Consider the following 25,951-nt stretch of genomic DNA (forward strand, 5'->3'; position numbering starts at 1 on the left):
ATAGAGAGATCTCCACTGCAGAATTTAGATGGGTGTATGGGTGTTCACTGAAGGGTTCTTTCAACCTTTCTCTATGCTTGAGACTTTTGGTTAGTAAGATATAGGGAATGGAGCAGAGAAATTAAGTTCTACTTTTTAAAAGTCAGGTTTCAGAGTTGGCTGATGTGCCAGATGGAATCTCTCACACAGAAAGTTTCCGATGTGAAAGGCAGTGCACACAGCTCTGTACTCTACATGGATTCTACTGCTGGGGCCTCTCTCTCTCTCTCTCTCTCTCTCTCTCTCTCTTGATTCTATTGGACTATAATATATAATTATTCTCAACAGCAGAGCTCAGATAACTCAAGCAAGAAAAATTTCCTTTGGATAATTTGCAGACTTTGACCTGAAATAAGGGCAGATACATTTAGAGGTATGATTTGTTTTTTGGCTGCTGTGCTATTTCAAAGTATCCTTGTTACTCTTTGTGATGAAAAACTCCTCCACTATTAAGAGAAGTGAATCAGACTGAGTTACTTGAACCATACCCTATAACTCTCCTAGCCTACATCCATCTTGCTATCATATTGGCCTAAGTTCATCTCTTTAAAAAATTCTTTTAGGGTGACACGCGGGTAAAGAATTATTCCTCTTTTTAAAAAACATAATATATTGCATTAGCCAAACAAATTAAATTGCATTCTGCACAACTTAATAAAACAGGGTCCTTTCTATATTTCTGTGGGCTCTAATTTATAACTCTTAATTGTGAAAGAATGAAAACATGGACATGAACATCAATAAAAATCACTGGTATTTGGCTTTGGGACTCATGATAAGTGAGATAAATACATGAATTAACCATCTAAGCCAGCCGTGGGTAAACTACGGCCCGCGGACCGGATCCGGCCCATTTGAAATGAATAAAACTAAAAAAAAAAAAAAAGACCGTACCCTTTTATGTAATGATGTTTACTTTGAATTTATATTAGTTCACACAAACACTCCATCCATGCTTTTGTTCCGGCCCTCCGGTCCAGTTTAAGAACCCATTGTGGCCCTTGAGTCAAAAAGTTTGCCCACCCCTGATCTAAGCCATATCCTAGTTTCCTCCCAGATCAACCCTATTGGGTCCCAAGACCCAGTAAACAACTGAGCAAAGAAAAAAAAACTAGAACTTGCTTTTCAAGTGGCAAGTCTATGGCAGTAGTATATCAAGGTTAAGCAAAACCAAGGTATGAATACTGACATAATTTCCAGAAGAGTTCACTTTGCTCAACTACTTGGGTTACTACATTTTTATACTAAAATGTAACAGATATATTCTGGAATAGTGTGTAAAATCCCCCTATTTCCATGCCCTTGTGTAAGCTCCTCCCTTTCAAGCCAGTCTGGTCCTAGGAGCTGCTTTAGCCAATAGAAGCCAGTGAAATTGAACCAGTTCTAGACCTTACACTGTAAGAAGGCCTGGTGGCTTTTACAGTTATGCTTTTTAAAATAGTTGACTATCTGGAGTCTTCCATGATGTGAGGAAGCACAAGTATCCATGTGGAAGAGTCCACCTGGAGAATTAAAGCTCTTGGCTGATAAGCCCAGTGAGTTCCCAGCCAGCAACCACCTGCCATAAGCAAGAGACCATTTTGAACCTTCCTAGTGTCCAAACTGATGCTTATAAAGTAGAACACCACCTGGTCAGTCCACAGAATTGTGAAAAATTATAAATGGTTCTTGTTTTAAGCTGCTAAATTTTGGGGTAGTTTGTTATACATAATTAGATAACCAAAGGTCATGTTTAAAATATTGTGATCTCAAAGAAATTTTACAATTAAAGAAGGCATCTTAGAGTTATATCCTGAAACCTCTACCCACCAATCAGGGTATTTCAGTGAAGATAATTAAGAAGCATTTCCTTAGAATATAAAAAGATAATCCCCCAGATTCAGGCATATTTTCTAGTTGATATATGATTGGGAGGAGCTGTGCCATAAGCCTGTGTTAGGTGATCAGAGATAAGTATGTTTTAATCATGCCTATTTATACCAAGGTAATTGCTAATGGGATCATTTTAAGACATAATGCAAGTAGGAATGGCATTTATGTTCAGCACTTTCCTCTAGATCTCTTCATTATTTTTATCTGAAATTCCTGCTTCTGTAACTGAGAGACTCAGTCCATATGGTCAGATGTAACTGATCCCAGACAGTGAGAAAAGACCAGTAAAGTCTGGTCTATGTCTGCTCTACCTAAGACAACCTAAAGCTGAGACTGAGAAATAAATCCTCATCAAATAGCCCCTTCATAGCAAGACCCTCAGCACCTTCCTGCCAAATTAAATCTCTGAATTAACATAATGAATAAGCCTGGCCTGGGTCAGTACCTGTCACATGACGATGATAAGGGTTGCAGTTATTAGTATTGATCAGTCACATCCATGGACCCACTATTGCCCAGTACCAGATCCTGAGTATTTGAGAACCTAATGTGAGGTGGAGAAGAAAAGGGACAGGAATGGGATAGGAGGACAGGACTCATGCCCATTGACTACAATGGTGCCAGGCATGATACTAGATATGTTCTACGCATTCAAAATCACTCAAGATGCAGAAGAACTAGAGCAAGTGGGATTATTATTCTCATTTTATGCATATGGCCATGATGTGAGCCAAGTGCTGAGCACAGCAGCCGGCTCTTAATAAGTGCCTCCAAATAGAAGCCACTAGTATTTGTATAGTGTTGATAATATCATTCTGCAGAGTGGAAACTGAGGTTGATTGAGGTTAGGGTCACACAGGAGCAACAGTGTGGGGCCAGGAATAAAGTCCAGGTCTGTCCGATACCACTGTCTCTGTACTAGTAATACTGATAGTGTGGTAAGGACAATTGTCAATTGCACTCCCCTTCCCAAATAATGAATGAAAAAGTTATATCCTTAGAATAAACCACCAATGGTATGTTAAAGTTATATCAAATTTCAAATAGAAAACTACTGTGGAGTCCTGCTTAGAGCATCACGGATATTTTAAAATTGCAAGAAGGGGAGAATGTTTTATAAGAGCAGTTTTAAAAAGTCACTGTTGTCAACAAATGAAGAAAGTTCATCCAAAAGGTAGTTAACCAAATGATAAAGTCTGAGCCTTTCAGGGACTTGAACCAAAGCAGATTTTGTAACCTGTGATTTGTCCTAAAAATGGACTCAACCTTCTGCTATGAGTTGAACTGGGAGTCTGGGGTCAGGTCAACTTCTCAGTTGTGTGGAGAACTTTAAAAGCTGAGCCCAATCCCTTCTGGATTTCCATGTGGTTGGTTGCCAGGTGCTTGATGACAAATGGTGGAGGCAAAAGGCTCCAGGTGGCTTCAAGGCCAGGGAAAGTGTTTGCATCTTGTCTCTGCCAATTTCTACCTAGACTGTGAGTATTCCTTAAACTCTCCAAGTCTTACTTTCTTCATCCATAAGAAATTGTCTGAATGTGAACTTTAGCCAAGATAATGTTTGTGGAAATACTTAGCTCATGGTAAGTCTCTAAAAAAGTTTCTTTTCCCCTTCCCTTTCCAAAACTAGTTAAGTTCTGCCAATACTCATCTCTAACCTCTGAACCCAAGAACAACATTTTCTTCTGCTTTCGTTGTCTTGGCTGACTTTTGTTTGCTTTATTAACTACTTGGAAAGTAATGAGGCTGGATTTGTTTTGTTTTCTGCTCTACTCTGTGGTTTGTCAAAAAGCCATGTACGTTTGAAAAAAAAAGGGTTTTGTCACTCCTTGTGAAATTTACTTGAATCTTAAGCAAATAAGACACAAAACAAGATCATGTGCCCCTCTTATTCCCCATAGCATCAAGAAAATAATCTACAACTTCAAGTAACATTAACAAATAATCTTTCCATTAAGAAAAAAATAAATGAACCCAACCCTTCTGTAGTTTCCCAACTTCAATTTTTCTACTGGGGTCCAAGCAAGAAATCTATATAGCAAAGCAAAGCTGAGAATGGATGCTGCCATCTTGCTGGAGATGGCTACCTAACGCCCCTAGAGGCAGTGACTGGTGATGGCCAGAAAGAGAAACAACATTTCGGACGACACTCTGGACTCAGGCATAGATATTGTTTATACAGTTGATCTTGCCACATGAAGAATGCTTAGTACAGCTTACAGTCAAGCTTCAAAGAAGCTGCTGTTTTTGTTTTTGAATATTAAATTATTTTCTTCTTGAACCTTAAATCATTTGACTCCAAGGCCTTTCCTACTTGTCATAAATGATGTTAGAGTATCATTTTTTAATTCCTTTGACAGCAGGAAAACATCCCCTCCTGGGGGCACTTAATTTCTTGCTTGTTATTTGATGATGAATAAGTCTCAAGGCCTTTGGCAGCTGTTGGCCAGATTCACACCATTAGGGGAAGATGCCGGGAGATAACCTCAAGTGAATCCTTAACAATTCTTTTGCCTTGAAAGCTGACCTGGGGGAAATGCCTGGCTTAAGGGGATGAGAAGAATATGAGCAACACACATATTTAATTACAAAATACCAGTTTGGGCTTCGGCAAGAACCTCTTCCACTTCTTCAAACATGATCAATTATCCATTAAAAAAAATGCATGAAGTGCCACAAGTCATTGATTTCTTTGTTTTGTTTTTTAATGAACTACACAACAGAGTCCAAGTTCACATGAAATATTTATCTTTTGTCCAAACCCCACACTCATTCTACCCTTAGCTAGTTTGGCAGAAACTGATAGCTCATGCTTTCCATTAAGCCAGTCAAGAAAAATTGCTTACCAGGATTTACTCCTTCATCAGCCTGACTAATTACACCATTCACTGTTCCTTTCATACAGAGATTTTAAATTCCTACTCTGGAAGACACATACCACCCAAAAGACATCTGCTTCCTGGATTGCTCTATCTTCTTTCTCTCAATCTAGGGAAAAATACTCCATGGCCCAGAAAACACCAGCTAAGCAAAATCTAGACATGAGAACTGACTGGTCTCAAGCTAGGGAAAGGTCAGGTCAAGGAGAAGGTGCTGAGATAAAAGTAATTGGGAGCTAGTGGGATAAAAAGACAGAAAAGAAACTTCTCCTTCAACACATTCAGGGAAGGCATTCAGCCTACAGAGGCCAGTGACAAGTCTCAGATACCTCTGTACAGTGACAGAAGAAAAAGATAAAATATGCACATGTTACTAGGGCAAAGCTGGTCTGAAAGAGTGGGGGGCACCAAGATGGAGCAGCTTTGGGGATAGCAGTGGCATTAGGCTGGACTTGGACACAAGCCTGGGCTCTGCTCAGGTTGTGATTACATTTTCCTAAACCACCAAATGCTGGGCATTAAAGAGGTTAGGGGACCAACAGCTCTGTGAGCTTAAGAAGAAGCTTCCCACGGATCCATGGTCCAAAGTGAAATGTCACCTTTAAAGGAAAATATGGGGATACAAGTTGAACTTCATAAAGCATGATAACCATAACTTTCTCTCTGGAGATTTCTTTGCATGGAACTACTTTAGCTGAGACCACAGCAAATGCTTTGTAGAGGTCACATATCAACAGAAGCATACACTGGTGACCCAGAGAGCTAAATCCCATGTCTCATCTACAGTATGTTCTGAGTTCTTTCAAGATCTTGTCTTTCTGGCTGATTAATCTGTTGGTAAACATAGTGTAAAAAGCACAGCATCTTCAAGATTGCTGTTGGAAAACCATTTTAAAGAATGAGTTTAAGTAAGCCATAGAGGAAACAGGTCCTCCTGCCACCCTTTCCTTCTGAAGTTGCCCAAGCTAACTCTGTTCGTTGTTTCAGCTCAAGGCGTTCACATGTGCTTGACTAACGCTTCTCGGGATTATTAGAAGCAAAAGACAAAACAAAGAAAAGATAACTTCTACTACAAGTTCATTTCACGTACTCAATTTATTACAGCACAAAGAACACCAAATGTGGTTCGCATTTAAGTCGTGTCTTTAATATAAAGATTGAGGGCTGCTAAAATTGTGAGTGTGCAATAGCCATTTTTCAAGAAGCCGTTTAATAGCTGGAGATCATGTTTCAGTGTCTCAACCTCACTACTTAGAATTCGATTCCCTCTCAGTGATTTGTTATTTGAACCTCATTTTCAAGGAACCATCAGAAAGCAGGCTTCTGGTCTTTCAGATTCCCAGGGAGTAAAGCCATCTATAAAATGCTAAATACTTTTTGATAAATGGGGCTTAATTAGATCACAGATTTTGGAATTGAATATATTGAAGGGGCCTGCCTCAGTGATCACCTCTACACCAGAGAGTTATAAATTACTAGTTAGTTCAGGAGACACACATCGCAGGCCAGTCAACACACTACTTCTTTCTACTGCCCTGGGCTGCCTGGGACACAGAAAGATAGGCTTTTTCCATCAGTTTCCTGGCCTCTCGGCCACATTCAGTATGTATTTTACTCATTGCATGTTTAGCTTAGGCTTTATTTTTTAAGTTTAGCATTTGGAGAATACACCTCAACTCTGAGAAATGCAAACAATAGTGCAGTTGCAAGATACTGTTTTCCCTGAAATATATTAAATAAAGGAAATATTTAAAATCACCCTTCCTGGCACTATACACAGTATAATTAGTGTTAAACATCTGTGATAAATTGTGCCTAACAAATTGCCCAAGCACCATAAGCATTATGAGAGGACCACAGTTTTATTAAACACTGAAAATTGTATTTTTCCCAGTGGTTGTACTGCAAGATAATGAACTCCCAACAAGTGGCAGCAGAAATGCAAATTCAATTTTGCACAAGACTCACAAACACGGCGATATATTATGCCAATGGAGACACAGCCTCTATGTAGACAAAAGGAAAAAAATTCCTCATGTTCAGTAAATATGTATAATTAGGAAAATATGAAGAACAGCTAATCATCAATATTGAATGCATGCCTGCATCTCCAACCTCATTTTTTAAATAGCATAATTTATTCCTTTATTTTATTTCCATCACCATTTACATCCTTTATACCCTCTTCCACCTCCACACCCCCTCCCACACCCCCACAATCACCACACTATTGTCCGTGTCCATGAGTTCTTTCTCTTTTTTCCTCAATCCCTCCTGCCCCTGCAAATGCCACCAACCCCCACCAGAGCTTTTTTTAAGTCTAGTGGAAAGTTGAACCTTGCTCTTCTAGGTTCCAAGTTTCATTTTTCAAAGGGACTATTGATATTGGTGAAACTAGAAGGCACCCTAATCAGGCCCCCAAATATACTAACTCTTCCTTAAATGTTTGGTTTCAACCAAGTGGTACGCCAGAGTGTTAATTCATAAAAGCAGATTTTATTATACAAATAAGCAGACACTGTCCGGGAGATGAAATTGAAGCTGCTCTGATAGTTTATTAATTTATTTGATTTACTTCTGGCTTCTCTTACCCAATCTTATTTATGTCAAAGTAAGTTGAAGCAGACTTCATTATGTAGTGAAATGCAATTTGAACACTTTTTATTGGGTCATGGTGATTCAATCATTTCTCTCCTTAAATCCCATAATCTCTTCTTACATTATTTTGTACAGATTGAATCACATAAGACAAGATTACAAAAAACTTAAGAATTTGTGGAAAGAGATGTAATAATATCCCAATAATTCTTTAAACTATGAATACTAAGTTATACATTATTACCACTTTGCAATATAATTGTATATTTTCTCTAAAGAAAATTAACTGAGTTAGTGAACTTGACTTTTTAAAGTAAACTTTTGAGGCAACTGTAGTTCCTAATCATTTTTCTATAAAATGATCAGAAGTTTGAGCCTAATCTGACCCAGTTTGAGCATTTCTGGTTTTTGTTGATTATGTAGATCACAAAATTTGCCAAATCACTCTCTGATCTTTTCCTCTTCAAATAGTAGAGTTTCAAGGTTTTTGCATTTTCATAATGTTATTGAAGTGTTTGTGAAAAAATAAGCAGATTCCTCTCACATGCTATATACCTGTTTTGTGTCAGGTATGTTAGTACATTGGGCAGCCTCAATTCATAAACATATCTAGTTACCAAACTCCATTCGACTGCTTAGAAACAGTAGCCATTTTGTCATGGGGACACTCACATGTGCTTAGAATGGCAAGACCATCCCTTAAGTGCCCTTTAAACCTCTGTGGTATATTATACCTCTAAATCACCATTCCTATGCCCTAACCCATCCGAAGTAAAACATTTCCATGTTTAGAGACTGGTAAGAGCTCTGTGCTGACTAGAGAGGGCAGCCAAATGTCAGTAAAGGAGGTAGAATCAGGTCAGCAACAAAGGTACAAGCTTGTCCTTAGAGTACTTGCCTATTCATTTCACCAGATTTATGGTCCTTCTGGAAGAGAACCTTCTGCAGTGGGTCTGGCCTACAGCAACCATCTCCAAACCCTATCAGGCCTCAGAATCATCTGGGGGCTCTCTTCACCATGTACATTCTCGGTCTCACCTCTAGCAATTCAAATTTGATGGATGTTGCTTGGGATACATGGATTTGATCCTTCCAAAGTATGTCTAGTCTCTCTCTATCTCTCTCTCTCTCTCTCTCTCTCTCTCTCTCTCTCTCTCTCACACACACACACACACACACACACACACACACACACACACACAGTTCCAAAAGCTTTTGCTTGCTGGAGACTGCAAATAGCTGACTGGTAGCTAGAGGGTGTAGAGTTAAAGGTAAATAGGTACAGGTCTCCTCCAACAGTGGTGTCACCCAGCTTTACTGGGTATTTGAGAAGAAAAAGATTGGGCAAAGCCTCAAACAAGAGGCTATCTCATGACTCTACCATCACCTCCCAAAGTCATGTGGCTGCCATTGGGTAGCTCTCCATCAAAGGTGAGGCCTTGAGGTCCTGGTCTTTACCATTTGAAATCATTCTCCACGATGCTGTGATAGGTTGTTTAGAATTAAAAAGTACTTTTTTATAGTATAGGAGGGGATTTCAGGATTTAAACTATGGGCAAAATGAGAAAGTTGCAGATATATTATCTCATCAGTTAAATTAGCTAAATTTCCAATGTAAACAGCTTCAAATCCTTTGTGGACCAATGTGTGTATGTTTGGGGAAAGCATGAAAGAAAACTGGCTGATGGCTAGAGAGAGAGAGAGGGCCAAAGAAATAGGTGCTAAACTACGTAATCAAGAAAGAAGACTAGAGTCACACTTCCTAGGTTCAAATCCTAGTTCTCTACCTGTTAGCTACATGTCCTTGGACAAGTTGCTTAATTGTTTTGTGCCTTATTTTCTTCAACTTTGAGACTTAAGAACAATAATACCTATTACATAGAACTATTGCACAAATTAAATGAGATAAATATATGTTAAGCACACTGTACAGTGGCTGGCTATATAAAAATATTTTTATTATTATTATTATTGTTGTAGTTGTGTTAGAGATAAAATTAAACCCTAGTTGATAGCATTCATGAGTCAAGTTCTTAGCTTTCTAAGTTAGCTTTTACTTCTAGATTTGCCAGCAAAAATAGGGGGAGGGAGGTGGTCTAGGCCAGGGGTGGGCAAACTTTTTGACTCGAGGGCCACAATGGGTTCTTAAACTGGACCGGAGGGCTGGAACAAAAGCATGGATGGAGTGTTTGTGTGAACTAATATAAATTCAAAGTAAACATCATTACATAAAAGGGTACGGTCTTTTTTTTTTTTTAGTTTTATTCATTTCAGATGGGCCGGATCTGGCCCGCGGGCCGTAGTTTGCCCACGGCTGGTCTAGGCCTTGGTTCATACAAAACTTTATATATATATATATATATATATATATATATATATAATTGATTTCAGAGAGGAAGGGAAAGGGAAAGACAGAAACATCAATGATGAGAGAGAATCATTGATTGGCTGCCTCCTGCACACCCCACACTGGGGATTGAGCCCGCAACCTGGGCATGTGCCCTGACCTGGCATTGAACCATGACCTCCTGGTTCATAGGTCAATGCTCAACCACTGAGCCACATCGGCTGGGCCAAAACTTTCTTATTAGGCCCAGGAAGGAGCCATCTGACACACCTAAAAGGGTTGGTCCAGAAATCTCCCTGCCTCTTACCAAGAATCTTCTGGGTTTCTTTGTGACATGAAGACTCCCAGTCATCTTCCCAAGCAGCCCCTTTTTGGTCCCTGAGCCTCAACTCTCTCAGTGGCCACTGCTTACAGTCCCCGAGGTTACACTCTGTTGTAGTTTTCCCAGAATTGTTCATCTTTTCATTTTCACATCCCTGCTCTTTACAGTTTCCTCTAGAAGCCTCTATATGCCTATCTTGTTGCAAATTCTTCTCCATACAGTCACTCTTGGAACTTAAGCATTAGGCCTCCTGAGAATGTATTCCCTCATAACACAAAACATAAAGCATTAACATAACTGAAACCAAATTTACAAAAGCAGTCAGGAGAATTCTCAAAACATAAACAACTTGGGAGGTGAAAGGGAAAAAACAGAAAAAAAGCTTTAAACCCAACAGTGAACAGACATGGCCATAGGGGTAAATAGCATGCAATTCAAATGGAAAGGTTCCCTAACTTCTGCTCCTAACACAATCAGTGAGGAATTTAACTTATTAGCCATGCCTGATGCTCAGTGAAGTAGAGATGTATTTTTCCCCAAAGCTACAGTAATATTACAAGTACAGTAGATACAACTGTCCATTCATTCATTCAGTCATTCGCCCATGTTTCTTGTACACCTACAGTGTCCTGGGCACTATTTTAGGAGCAGAAGGTGCCAAAGCACTTGCTTGTCCACTGAACATCCCATGATTAGGAACTTAGAAAACTGAGTAAGTATTTCCATCTGCGATTTTCAATGTCATTCAAAGTCTACTGCCACTGAATTCCAGGGTAAGACATGACTTCCTGATTATACACACTCATCATCCAACAGAGACATATGATTACACGTGCTCAGCCTAATCTGGAATTTCATCCCCATCCCCTCTACCCTGCCCCATCCTGGAGTCTCACTGTTACAGGTTCCAGATAGTCTTCTTAGTCAGAAATTTGTTTTATTTCATTTCATTGGGAAAATTTTCCACATTGGCAAATGAACTTAGGTACATGCCAAAACACACACAACCCTCACTCCCGGGGAAGCAAAGGGCTCATCAAATGCTCTCTTTGGAAATAAGCCCACCCTTTTCTCTTAAGTCTCAATCTAATTAGCCGCTCCAAGCTGCTCTTGGGCCGCACCTCCGCAAACCCCAAGGGGCTGCCTGAACTCTGCTGCTTTGTGCTAATACGTGCATGGGGATTCGGGGGGCCTGGAAATCTCTGATAAACAACATGTTGATTGTATCATTATCTGTCATGATGGACTTTGGACTGTGATTGAATAATTCATACTCTGGTCTTTTCTAAGTTATCAAGATCATTAAGAGAATCAACATTCGGTCAGAAAAGAATTTGTTCATTTTGGCTAACCTCACCATTCTAATTCATCTGCATTCATCAAGCCCAGTGAAGACATGTTATGTGGTGTTTGGGAGAAACACATGTTAGTCTACTTATTAAAAGCCTCATATGAGCTACTGGTCATACATATGAATCTGTGTAAGCATATGCACCTGTGATAAAGTAGGTGCTTAAAATATCAGCTTCTTGATGTCGCCTGACCTCAGGAAAGTCCTGATGCATGCTCTTCCTGTGGGAGAAATGCCATCTATCAATGCCGACTCGTGTTTTTCAAAGGACTCCCTAAAGGCCAAAGATCTCCAAGAATGTTGACCCCTTTTAATTCGTCAGTTTGGAAACATGGTCCTTTGCATGGAAAACGAACGACTCAGTCAAAGAGGGTGAGCCAGACAAGGGACTTGCCTGTTCTACATGATGTTCGCACGCCGCTGGCATCGGAATTGGTTGCTAGTGGAATGGGCGGCGAGAAGGGATTATTAGCTCTTTGTCCCCTTGGCCTCCCTGGGACAGGGTGACTCAAGGCAGGTGCTGCGAGTGCCTCCACCTTTACATCATCACCTAAAAAATATTCAGTAAATGTGTGCACCTCAAATTGCTCCTAAAATACCTAGCACTCTTTGAATTCATCTTTGGAAAAATAGACATCAAGTTCACCTAGGAAATGTGATATCACAATTTCAGAGCAGTGAGGGCATTCAAGAAAGGCTTGGGGATCTACGGTATCGAATGCTTTACCTAGGATTTTCTAAAATAAAACTAAAACGGTAAACATCAGAATGGGCTGAGTTTGGTTGGGAGAGAGTGGAATTTTACAGGATTTTAATGAGCAAAATGTAAATGTCTAATCACTATGTTGTACACCAGAAACTGGTATAATATTGTATGTCAACTGTAATTGAAAAATAAAATTTAAAAAACAAAGTTAAAAAAATACATAAAAATAAGATTGATTATTCATGGTTATTTAGCATTTCTGGTACTACCACCATTGAGAAAACCTCACAACTGGCCCAGTGGGCTCTGTGTCAGCCTCACATTAAGGACGGTCCTGGGGTCAGCCAACCACTGGTTCCTTTCTTATTCAACAGTGAGTTCACTACCGGCCATCTGGCATTCTCCAGCTTTCATGTTGGAAGGTTAATACACTCAGCATACCTTGATAAACCCACATGAAAGGTGCAATACCAACACTACAATTCCCCTTGCAGAGTTAGAAAATTGCTAGATATTATTTTTTGAAAAGGTCAGCAGTCACACTGGGCTACAAAGAGTCCAGACTTCCAGGAGGCTGATCTGGGCCTGAACAGAAACGCTCCCATGTGTTTGCTATAATTTGGGTTTGTTACTTCTCCTCCTAATCAATCAGAGCCTCAGTTTTTCCAGCTGCAAAACAGAGTAATGATATCCATCTTCCAGCATGAATAAGAATTTAGTTTGTAAATATGAAAATGGAACTCATAGAGCCTGGCATACACAAGGCATCAGATACTGGTTGTTTAAAAATTACAAAGAATGAGCACATTACAAAAGGTGCTCATGACATTAAGGAACAGGCTGAGTGAAAATGGAATATTTAAAATTTCAAGTATTAGAACTTTAATTTAGCAAATGTGATACCAAAACTCCAAATGTGGGAAAATAAAACAATATCTAATAAACTTATATCAAAGATTTCACTTATATTTTAAAAGTTTATCCTTTTTTTCTAGATCATTTCTCAAATTTACTGAGAGGGTCTCCTGACCTTCCAAGCCTTTTTAACCTTTTTTTAAAAAATCTCTCTCTCTCTCTCTCTCTCTCTCTCTCTCTCTCTCTCTCTCTCTCTCATTTGTTCATTTCCTCCCTCTGCAGATTTACTTTTTGAAAAATGCAGTGAGAAGATGAGAGTGCATTTCCCTGCACATAGCTCAGCAGACAGCACGGGATGGTTAGTACTGGAGGTGCCAGCAAAGGGGGGCAGGGAAATGTACCTAATGGGCTGGGGCTGGGGGCAAAGGAGCACAATTAGGCCAGGAATGCAGGAAGGGAGAGAAGACCTAAGGCTAATCAGCCCAGCAGCTAATGTATACAAAGCAGTGCTTGGCAGTGACCAGAGGTTTACATGAGATTCAAGCCAGAAGGAGCCTATATACGCGCCTGGCTAGGGTGAGGGGAGTGCGGTCCATGCCTTGTACACAAAATTTAAGGGAACACCCAAAATTCAGTATTTGAGATGAATGATATTTTAATGCAATATTTTCCAAAATAAAATTAATGCAAACATCTATGGTGAAAAATATTAAAAGTTTAAACAAGTAGAGGCTTTAAGTAAATACAGCCCTCTCAGACCCCATCTTTAGGTAAAATTTTGCTCTTTTTTTCATAGATTGATGTTGCATACATTTTTGTCTTTTAAAATGCTGCATTAAAATATTACTTATCTTGATTTCTGAGATTGTTGGTACTCCTTTAAATTCTGCACCCTAAGGGAGGGCCTCACCTGCCTTATCCTAGTTCTGGCCCTGCCTGGGCACAGAGGGGCAGTTTGGGAGCTAAATGGAAACAAATGAGGACAACTTCTAGAGGCTTGTTTGTAGTGCTTTTAGAGATCCCAACACTGTCGGTGATAAAAGTAGGCAACAGAGACCACAGATGAGACACTATTATCTTTATTGGTATACGCGTTTGGCTCTGAATGATCAACTACATCACAGAATTCAATACAACAGATCTTATTTTCATAAACATGTCTGTATAATAAAAACTTCCAAACTCCATTGATCACATTGATATATGTGGACAAGTCCTGGAGTTTCTGAACACAGTAAGAGAATGCAAGTCATGTTTTAGGTCCACTTTCTTGCATCAAATATGAGAGAGGGAATTAAAGTTAAACAACGTGTAGCAATCACAGAGACCCCTCCCTCCCCCATCCCCTTAGATCATGGTGCAGCATCAGAGGGCACGACCACTGAGACCAGTGCTGCAAGGCAGCAGACAGGCCCAGCAGTAGGAGGCTGGTTGCGTCTTGCCCGCAGTGGAGAAGCAGGGAAACCTCTGAGTGAGGATCAGTGTAACACCCAGACTGCATGCCCAGCTTCAGAAGGGTCTCCTTGGGGAACACCATCCACACCCACCCACACAAGTCCCCTCTTTCCAAAAGTGGGCAGAGGGTGTGGGGACCACAGGAATTCATCCACAACCCAATAACCCATCCGATAGCTCAGCCCACACATAGAAGCTCGGCATGCGACAACATGGATCTCTTCTAAGAGAACAAAAGAGAGCACTGGGGTGTTTACACCAAGGACTGTACCCATGTACTAGCTATGAGACCCCAGTCTAGCTAACATCCACTTTAATTAAATTGGGATGCAATGTGCAGGAAACAGGAGAGAGTACCCATCACCCCGGACTAGAAGCAGTATTTAAGAAGTGAGAGATAAGCTTATCCCCTTTGCTACTTGGCCATTGGCTCCCCATTGCTACTTGGCCATTGGCTCCCCATTGCTACTTGGCCATTGGCTCCCTCTCCAAAGCTCAGGAGTTAAAAAATCAAAGGCAGAGCTCCCCACCGCCAATATCTCACTAAGAAAATGAGTGCATTGCTCTTCAAAACCAGTGTTGATAAAGGTCTAGGTAGGGCTCAAGGAACACTAAAACCTTACATGTAACTAAAGGGATTTTACCATCAACTCAAAACAAAGGCTTGTAAGAGGGAAGAAACACCCTACAAGTAATCGCACTTGGGAAAGAAGAAAATGGCCCTCACTAGATAAGGGTCAAAGAGCGATATGGATTCGTAATTGCTTCTGTGGGTATCAGGATACAGCACTAATGGAACTAGGAACTAGGGAGAAATGTGATCATTAGCTTCATGGTTTCTGAACTTTCATACACAGAGAAACGGAGGGAGGATGGCAGACGACTTGGACGAAGGAATTGATATTTATGGGTCAGGATAGAGACAATGTGAGAGAGACCCAGTTAGTCCAGCTGGCCGGGGTACTCTCTTGATATAAGGTAAGAACGTGAGTTCTGTCCCTGGGTAGCCAGTTGATTTTTCTCTGTTCTGTAGTAACAGACTGAAGGCTGACTCACTTGCAAAAGTAAACTCTTTCCAGGAGCAAAGGTGGGGATGATTATTGGGCATAAGAGTATAAATGGATCTGAAGTTCCATTACTCTTGCAGGAAAGTAAGTCAGGTGGCTGGTCAGTGGTGCCATATCATGTAGTCTCCTGTACTAAAGACATTGCCTAACACGGAGGCTAGCTCTTTTGATATGATTAGATAGTGTAGGATTTTATCCTGCCCCCTCTATATCAACCACTTTGTCAGAACAGTAGGAATATGGGCACTCCGTCTAATTGCCTTCATTATCTAATAACAAGCTTGGGTTCCACTTTAATGCACCCAAAAGGTCAATGGCATGGTTAAATAAATGTGCTAAATAATAGCAACAGGATAAAAAAATATTGATGTCTATGTATATTCATAGCATATATAGTAATAAGAATAATATAAAAACTAGGTATTAGATTACTGTTTTCTTTCTAAAATTCCTCCCCCACCCTTTGGTTCAAAATCATACAAATCTAATCTCTTATAAGTCATAGGAATCTCTCTGTTATGAACTCATTTTTAGAATCTGTCAACTGTAACATTGTGCAAAATACCAACATGGACATACTTCTGGAGAGTATTAGTGAGAGGTCCCCTTGCCGGAAACCCAGTTTAGGCCCAGATGCCTGAAATATCAGAAGAAACTGGAGATTATTGGGCACTAACTCCATCAAGTGTAAGTAAGGTTGAATGTCTAAGGAGAGATTTCAAGTCATCAGAGGTCCTTGCACCAGGGATGCTGGCGGAAGAAGGGCATCCCTAAATAGTGGGAAATGTCAGATATAACCAGCTTGGCCCTTTAAGACCCAGCACACTCCATGAAAGAAGTTGGCTGATCAGGATGAAGAACTGGGAGACAAAAAGTGATTGGCTGCTTCAGTTGAGCGGTAATCTACATTTGGAATCGTCAAGAGTGTTGACCCTAAACCAGAACTCTCAGCCTGCTGAGGCAGGACAGGGAGCCTCTTACTTCCTGAGTCTTCCCAGCCCACTACACAGGCCTCACCCACTTTATGATGTTCACCATGTGGAGCTGAGCAAATATGGACTTAGGATCACTCTAGACCAGACCTGACATGGCCAGTCCAACCCCCCACCTCTGTTTTAACCCAGGTACCATGAATCGAATGTGAAATTTGAAATTGGCAATAATGCACTCACTGCAGTCCCTACTAATTTTCCAGCACAATCCACCTGAAATGAACCACTGCTATAGAAATATAAACAAAGCCCAGTCCAAACAAAAGTTGGGGCACAAATAGTTAGACTTTGTATCACAGGATGATTTAAAGGACATTCATAGGACTAGGAAGCCATATATCCAAATACATCAGCAGTTATCTCTAGCTGCCAGAATCTTTGTTTCTTACATTTTCTAAATGTTTTCCATTTTAGGGCTCCTGAAGGCATTTACTTCTGTCTTATTGGCCGAAACCATTGGGTTGGTGACCAAATCCACTGTGGTTTGCCTGGGACTGTCCTGGTTTAAAACTGGAAGTTCCATATTCTACAAACCTCCTCAGTCCTAGTGGTCACTGTACTACTGGCATTCCCATTTTCCTACAGGCCACAAATATTGCCTTTTAATTTTCCCCTCCCTGAGGAGATCAGGCATTCAGAAACAGGAAGCTTTCTCTAAGCAAAAGGGAGCAGGCTCCGAAGAGGGCAGAGTGGACTCAGCAACTTATGGGCTCTCCTCAGGAGGCAGCTCTTGCTCCCACTTGGGGACTAACCCTGAGGAGCCAGATGGCCATTGTGCGTGGCTATCAGTGCGTGGCTAAGAAGTAATTCAACAGTTTTTTCCTGTCCCTGGTATGGAGCAAATTCGTCTTAACCTGACTTTCAAGAGAAGTAACAAGTAACAAGAAAAAGAACACTCAGACAAACAAACAAAAGATGACTAAAATATCAGCGAGGACCTAAGGAGAGCTGGCATGATGAGTCACCTGAGAAGCCCAACCGTGGTGGGCTACCCTCTCAGCTGGCAGAATTAGTGAAGACAGAGAAAACTCGCACTTTACAAGGAGAAAATCTGCATCTCGCATAAAAGCCCCCTTCAAGGATTGAGTGTCACATCCAAGGAAAACTCCCATGGTGCCATCTCGACTTAACCATAGGGAGCACTCGGTGCTCAAAGCATCTGGGTAGCAGGAGCTTCTTCCCAACACAAGAGGCTCCTCTGCACTTGTATTTGCTGAGCTGGCCCTGGTCCACAATCTGCTGGCACATGCAAGAGTGGCCAACTGGAAACCAAAACAGGGCGGGGGGCAGGGGGACTTGATTGGATTTTCCCTGCTGGTACCCATTCTCCAGTTGAGCTGGGCCTTGGGAAACCCCCAGAACACATGCATTAGGATCCTGCATCTGCTGGCGTGCTTCCAGCATAGCACTGATGACTTGGTGAAATTGGATTGAAATGTTTGATGTGAGAGGGCTGCATAATTCTATCTTGGCTGGCCGATGATGTGGCAGTAAAAACAGTTTTCAGAATATCACTATGAGCGCTTCCTTGACCTAAATCCATAATCATTTTTCCTTTTCAGCTGTTACCTATAAGATAGAAGTATTTTCTCCATCTAGGGATCCTATAATCAAGTGGTATTTCTTTTTGGAGACGAATAAAATCACCCAGTGGTCAAATGCTAATAAAATGATGTCTGTTATTTTACTTGTTGTAAATGTGCTTGAAACTGGTTTGCTAACAAATCTTCATCTCAGTGGAGTTTGTAACGTGGCTTACATTGTAAATGTAATTATGCAGCATGTATTCACTTCCTTTCTTCTAGAGAACTCAAGTTGCTTTTTAAAGCATTTTTTGATAGCTTCTTACCATCTCCTCTTGAGTTGAAAAGAGAATATAATATCAAGCTGTTATAGCTAGCGATGGGGGACTATGGAACCAAGAGGGAGAGAGAATTGAACTGGGACCTACAGAATCCCAGCAATGTGCCATGAAGACCCCCAAGGGGTGAATCGCGAACCCAGTGTGCCATAAACGAAGCAATTTCTAAGGATCCTAAAATAACTGTGTTCTCTCTGTCATAACACTCATGCTGGGCACAATAGACTTAGTTTGTTTTTAAAGTGTAGGCCATGCCCTTCAAAGGGATATAAACAGTTCCCAAACCAGCTATATTTGGCCAATTAAATGCTTAGAAGAACATATATTTTTGAAGGACAAAATTAAGAGGCAAAGGACAGAGATAAGTGCTAAAGCAATTGTTTCTACCTGTTTTTAAATCAAAATGGACCATGGACACAGATTGTACTCAAGTTTGAAGATAACTTCAGGTAACTCTGTGTCCTTATCCTTTGATCTAATGAGCTCCTAGAGTCCTGGACATAATTAAGAATTTTTTCTCATAGGTACTCAAGTAACACTGCAAATATGTTCAAACCTCTGAAATTCTGTGAAAAATATCACCTCCTTTTTCTCCCTTTGTTGGTATGGGTATGACATTAAGGGAAGAGGAGGGTGCCCCATGTGATCTTTTCAACTACTGTTAAAACACTCCCTGCCTTTATAACCTTTTATTTCCTTATTCTTAGCTGGTCTATGAATCTGTGCTTATCTACATAATTGCCTAATAAGCATATAACCAATAGGAAAACACACACGCGTGAGCACACACACACACACTCACACACTATAATACCTGGAAAAATATGGCACATTCTGTAGGAAATCAATAAAGATCCATTTCATTGGAAATGGAACCAAAAGGAACAAATATCAGAGTTCTTTATATGCATCTGTCACAAGGAGTTACTAGCCCTAGATACATAGAGGGCATGCTCTGTGAGAACACATACAGTACATATTTAGGGACAATTCTCATTTAATTTAGGCCCCAGGCCTAGGACCCTAGCTAATTTACAAGGCTTCTCTAGGAAAGACACAATTTTAGGAATGACAATAGTCTATGGCATTTGATTTTCCTGCAGGGGAAGCTATAACACATTCCCACTCTTCAAGAGAACCCAAGATTTATGACTTGGGGGTTTTGCTGGCTAGTGTTTTTTTTTTATTTCACCCTTTCATTATTTTTTTTCCAGCTCCCTTTGTATCCTGCCTAGCAAAAATTTTCTCAGCAATCAAGGACAGGATAGCAGCACAGCTGCCCTTGAGTCAAGTTTGTAAATCCTACTGGGAAACCACTCCATGCTGTCAGATGATGTGGTTTTCAGACACGTCTATACAGACTAGTTGAATTAAAGACCAACTCCAGACTTGATGTGCTGAGCTCCTCAGCTCCATCTTGCCATCCTGATTGATCGAGGAGATGGGTCTATAGTTAAAGTGGCATAGCACTTTGAGGGCTTAGTCATTAGAGCACACTGCTTTCTCTTTGGAAGGTAACTTCTTGCTTGGCTAGGGTATGGAAGCTAAGGAGTGACGTCAAGATGTTTTCTGGCCAGAATTTGCAGATAACCATAGAACTCTTCTCCTCCATCAGGCATGGATTTAGCCTCCTTTAGTTCCTGCAGTGACACAGGAGCCTCCAAATACCAAATTATTATCAGGCGGTCTTGGGGGAACCTCTGGGCCCTGCAATAAAGTAGACAGACTTGCTATTGGAAAGTGCTCAGGAGCAATTCAGCCCTGTTCAGATTGCTCTAAAATCCTGCAAACCATCTCTAGATTTGGTAAATGAAAGCCTGACACAGCTCCTGATAGTAAAAAGTACTTTGGGGGATATAATTTATTAACATTCTTCACTTAAATGATCTTACATATCATTTAAAGCAGTCTGCTTTTGTTTGGGATTTGTTGTTGTTGTTCTTGTTCGTTTGTTTTTAACGCAAAATTATATAAGTATGGAGGCTAATTTTGGAAAAGTGACTTCTAAGCATCATCTGTAGAATAAAGTATTTGTATTAAATGATCTTTAAGGTCTAACTCAGGGGTCACAGACAAATGGTGGATTATGGATCAAATCTGACTCAACCTGGTGTCATTTATTGTTCTCACCCAGTGTTTTAAATTTGGGGAAATTCACAATAAAATATTTTAATAAGTGCCTGTTCTTGCTGGGAAAAAATGAGTATCTGGTAATATCAGGTCATGTTTAAGCATAGCCTTCACAGTGCCATATCGTCTTTCTGACCTTGCCTGTTTCCATATTGACCTGCATAATCTTGTAGGTAATTAGAGTTTAGGACCCTAGCTCTAAGCTATTCTATTATAGTGCATTGTAATTATATGATGAAATCTTTAACCATTGGCCTCCCTAACAAGACTCTCTGAAGGCAAGGAACATGCCATTATCACCACTAAATCTGCAGTTCCTGGCATTGTAGGAGTATTATGGATAGTTAATATATATTTAATGGATTGAAATTCACCTTCTATATTAGATTCTTACAATTCAGTAAAATAAGATTGGAACCACTCTTTCTTTGTAAGATCACACATATATTTGAAAGCCAACATCTTTAGGTAGCAGGTAGATTTAGGAAAGAGAAGTAAATATGCTGGCTTATGGCCCAAGACACTAATAGGTCCAGAAGTTGGTGGTATATCATCCACGTGACATTTTGCTTTAAGCACTTGGGAAAAGTTCTTAACTTTATCTGAGATGATATTAAATTTGTTATTCAGATGTAACCTAGCAAACTTCTTGAAAGATCCCTTCTCTAAAGGTTCCATGGGGAAAAAAAATGTTCCATGGGAATCACTTAATTAAAAGCTAATCTCCCAAAATTGTATGGGCCTAGAGCAACAGATCCCTCTAGGCCCATACAACTTATGCATTTTAAAATATTTTAATTTCTGGATGACTGCTATTAGAATGTTCAAAAATCAGGGTTTTTGGTAAGAGATTATTCCTGCTAAAATTGTCATCTAAATCTGTTTAAATTGGATAATATATTATTAAAAACATGTCTAACAAGTAAACTATTATGTGGGCAAGTGTAATAGGAATAGAGCCAATGAAGAAGGCTATGGGTCATCTTTACTTGTTACAAGTCTGTTAGTAATTAATATTTCAGTAATATATATCCATATCTGGTCAACATTTGGCCAACATCAAAAGTGTATCATGTCCCATGATATGAAGGAATAATTCAAGATATTGTTTCTGCTCTCGAGGAGCTTACAATCTAACATAAACAAGACTACAGAAACACATACATGAGAGTGGTTATACTCTTAACAAAATGCAACAGATACATTGAAGATAAAGGTAAAAAATATGGGGTGAAGAATGACTTTTTAAAAGGGGTGAAGATAAGGAGAGAAGTAATTTGCTTCTTCATTCCCATTTCTTTGAAAAATGATTCATAGAAGATGTATGATTTTAAGTGTTCTTCAAATCATGAAATAGTGTATGGCTTGAAGCCTAGAGGAAAAAAAATTTCTGAGTGACTGGAAATACTGAGCTGAGTAAGGATGGCTGGGTGAAGGGTCCAGAAAGACTTTCCAAGGAATGAACTATCAAATTAAGAATCAATGGTCTGGATCCCTCTGGTAGAGGACAGAAGCTAAGGGGATACTGTAGGTCTCCTCAACTCTCTTCCAAACGCAGGTGGTATACAGTGGCTAAACCACAAAACCAAGACTCCTCCAAAATAATAAAAATGTCTAGTTTAAAACCTTTGCAAAAATCTCCATAGACTCTAGGTTAAAGAAATGACCTTTGGAAGCTTTCTTGTGGATTTCTAGGGTAAGAAAGCACTTCTAGATAGAACCATAGACCCAGCAGCCATCTAATCCACTTTCTTCTATAGGATCTCATTCGTTTGTTTGTTTATTTCTTTGCTTGCTCATTTGTTAATTTTCTCTTATTGGACTTATTGAACCGATGTTAAATACTTTATTATTCAGCTTTATCTGCTTTATTTTTCCACTATCAACAAAGGAGAGCAAACTTTTGGAACAGGTTGATTTTAGTCAACCTCAATTATAATACAGCCTCAGGCTAAATGAAGTATGTTATACAGCCTGATATTGATGGTGACAGGAGTGTCAAAGTACTCTGTTCCTAGGGAGAACAATCAAAATGATGACAGATTCTCTCACCATAATACCCTGCTTTGCCTTATTCAACATTTGACTGCAATGCATGCAGGGTGTTTCAAGGACCTTTGGAGGATAATTATCTCAACAAAAAATGCACATTTTTAAGCAATACCTCCACACATCTTGTTCATACCATAATGACAATGTTAGAATTAGAAATACCTTGATTTAAATTAATAATTTTATTTCAAGAAGCTCAATATTCTTCACATCTGCAATTCTATTTATCTTGTCATATTACATATTCAACTGAAATCTATGGTGGGGTTCAATCTCACGTATTTACAAGCTTATAATTCTGTTCTTCTTAACAATGAAACTTGAATTCACTGTTAAACGTACCTTGGGATAAATTTGAGTAAATAGGAAGCAATAATAGGTGTTTCCTCATATGTGAACATATCTGATACTCATCGTTAAGCCTCCTTATCCCATGATAGTCTCAGTGGAAAGTAAGTCCCCAAATATTACCCTTCTAAGATTCCCACCTTACCTCTCAGGATAAAAGCGTTTAAGGTGGGGTGAGAACATTCAAATAGAATATATCCATTATTCAGTGCCAGGGAACTCCTGGAACCTGGGTCACCTAATATTCATGTGTAAGGGAAGGTCTGGAGTTCCAATGGCATAAGACCTGTTTGTCCCTTGTGATTTTATTCTTTGTTGTCCTTAAGTCTGTGCTCCATTTTTTGTATTTGGGCAATGTCTCAAAAAATAGAGTAAGAGTCTTGGGGAAAAAAAACTGTAAGCTTTCAATAGAGGCTATTGGGTTCATTTGGTTCTAAAAAATATGTCAGATTATTTAACATGTCTTTTTGCTATCATGACATCACAAGAAGCTTCATGCTGAGAACTAAGACTGAACAAATAATACAGAACTACCAGAATTGTTACCACCTGTGTGCAACATAGCTCCTCATGATGACCTATAATGTATATTTTAATGATTTTCAATAAACCAAATTTAAATCCTATCAATTGCCTGATATATGTTCATTCTAATGATACTTCTGGTTTCTTTCTCTTTTTCAAGATAAGCATGCCTTGATTCCAACTTCATTTTGACAAATGGTTTTTGAAAATGGATCCCAAGAGAAGCCAGAAATTGCCCACAGTTCCAAGCCCAGCAGATGACACGCCCTGTGAATTCCATAAGAAACAAACTAAAGAATCTATTCTGTGGTCCCAAAGCCCCAAGAATACTCAGACATTTCACAGCCTTCCTCCCCCAAGTCATCCTTGTCAAGGATTCTGATAAACACGCTTATAGATACAGCTATGCAACAAATGGGCCAATAAGTATAAACAGATGTACTTACATGTGTCTGGCTTGAGCTGACTGTTGGTGATGCCAAAGTACTGGGGATTTTCAATAACAGGGATCTTCGTCATTCCAATAATGACAGCATCAGGGCCGCCCTCTGAAGATGATGGAGTATTACTCCCATTGGAGATGTGGTGGAGTGGGCTAGCAGAGTCATCATCATTGCTGATAACTGAAGCTGGGCCTGGAGTTGGAAAAAATACACATTCTCCTGTAATTTTTAATGCCTTTGTTGAGTTGTAACTCACATACATAAAATTCACCCATTTAAAATGTACACTTCAGTGGGCTTTATGATATTCAAGGAGTGTTGCAACTATCACTACAATCTAATTTTAGGATATTTTCATCATTCCAAATAGCTGTCATTCCCCATTCGCTCCACTTCCACCCCAGACATCCATAAACTTACTTTCTATCTCTATGAACTTACCTATTCTGAAAATTTCATGTAAATGAAATCATATGTGATCTTTTAGGACAATTTTTTTTTTTACTTAGCATAATGTTTTTAAGGTCCATTCACTTATAGCATGTGTCATTATTGTATTCCTTTTTTGTTGCCAAATAATATTTCATTGTATGGATATGTCACATTTTGTTGATTCATTCACCAATTGAGACACTTAGGGTTGTTTTAACTTTGGGGCTGTTGTGAATAATGCTGCTATGGGCATTCATATACAAGATTTTGTGTAGACATACATTTTCATTTCTCTTGGGTAGACTTGCTGGGTCATATGGTAGCTCCCTGTTTAACTTTTTGAAGAACTGCCAAACTGTTTTCCAAAGTGGCTGCACTATTTTATATTCCCACCAGCAACATATGAGTGTTTGGATTTCTGGACTTCCTTCTTCTGTAATTTAATATGCAGCCTTCCTCTCTGTTCTCTGAACATCCATCTTTAGAACACTGGCTCATTGAAACTCCCAGCATCAATTTAAGATCCTGTTTCACAGTGTACTGAAATATATACGAGGAGCTCAAAGATCTGAGTTCCTTTCTCCACTCTTAGGACAAGTTACTTACTTTCTTTGTACCTCTGCAACCACTTACATTTATAATATGTGCAAAATGATGCCTGCTTGCTATTTTATGAAACTATTGATATGAAAATGCACTATAAATTTAAATGTGTGTCATGAGTATGAATTGCTACTAGGTCTTACTAAATGAAGTTACAACTGGTGGACTAGAATTACATTGAACTGTCCTATCACTCTGTTCCTCTCTCTGTGTGTTCTGTCTGTAGCTGCATCACCTTTGCCTATAAAATAATGGCTCACTCTCACAGCAATTGACCTGCTTTGCCTTCAGTCATAATATTATCTACACTAATAATAGATAAATATGTAAACTGACTGTACCTCCACAACGCCCCCACAGCCAATCAGGAGGGAATATGCAAATTAGTGGACCAAGATGGCAGTGGCCACAGAGCCAGCCAGAGCGAGTGGGAGGCTTGGGTCACCCCCGGCAATGGAGGAAGCCAAGCTTCCTGCCTGCCCTGGCCGGCTGCTGAAGGAGGGGCCTGTGGGCAGTGGCCACGGAGCCGGCCTGAGCATGCGGAAGGCTTGGGTTTCCTGGGCTGGCCTCTGAGGGAGGGGCCTGAAAATGGCCCTCAGCCCCTCACCCAGGCTGGCCACGCCCCCAAGGGGTGAGGGTCCCCACTGGGAGGTGTGGCCAGCCTGAAAACAGCCCTCAGCCCCTCACCCAGGCTGGCCATGACCCTCAGTTGGGACCCCCACCCCAATGGGGGTGTGGCCGGCCTGCAAACCACCACAAGCCCCTCGCCCGGACCGCCCTGCCCCCCAAGGGAACCCCCACCCTAATCTGGAACACCCTTCAGGGCAAACCAGCAGGCCCCCACCCATGCACCAGGCCTCTATCTATACTAATAAAAGAATAATATGCTAATTAGACTGGGAGACCTTCCAGGAGACCTTCCTGACATTCTTCTGGACAAAGCCATGGTGGCGGGGCCGAGGTAGAGGCAGTTAGGGGCCAAGAGGGGAGGGCAGTTGTGGGTGATCAGGCCGGTGGGGGGGGCCATTGGGGTGACCAGGGCCAGCAGGGGGGCAGTTAGGTGAGCAGGCCAGCAGG

The 25,951-nt window shown here is 40.3% G+C and overlaps 1 protein-coding gene across 1 annotated transcript in view; it reads right to left on the bottom strand.

Moving 5' to 3' along the window:
• Positions 1 to 25,951, bottom strand: part of NTRK2 (neurotrophic receptor tyrosine kinase 2) — a 312,980-nt gene that overhangs the window by 107,773 nt on the left and 179,256 nt on the right. Inside the window, exon 17 of the mRNA XM_023763642.1 lies at positions 23,843 to 24,031. Coding sequence (XP_023619410.1) covers positions 23,843 to 24,031 — 189 coding nt within the window. The remainder of the gene's footprint in view (positions 1 to 23,842; positions 24,032 to 25,951) is intronic.

This window comes from Myotis lucifugus, unplaced genomic scaffold, assembly GCF_000147115.1.
Source record: "Myotis lucifugus unplaced genomic scaffold, Myoluc2.0 scaffold_295, whole genome shotgun sequence".
NCBI classification, from domain to species: Eukaryota; Metazoa; Chordata; class Mammalia; order Chiroptera; family Vespertilionidae; genus Myotis; species Myotis lucifugus.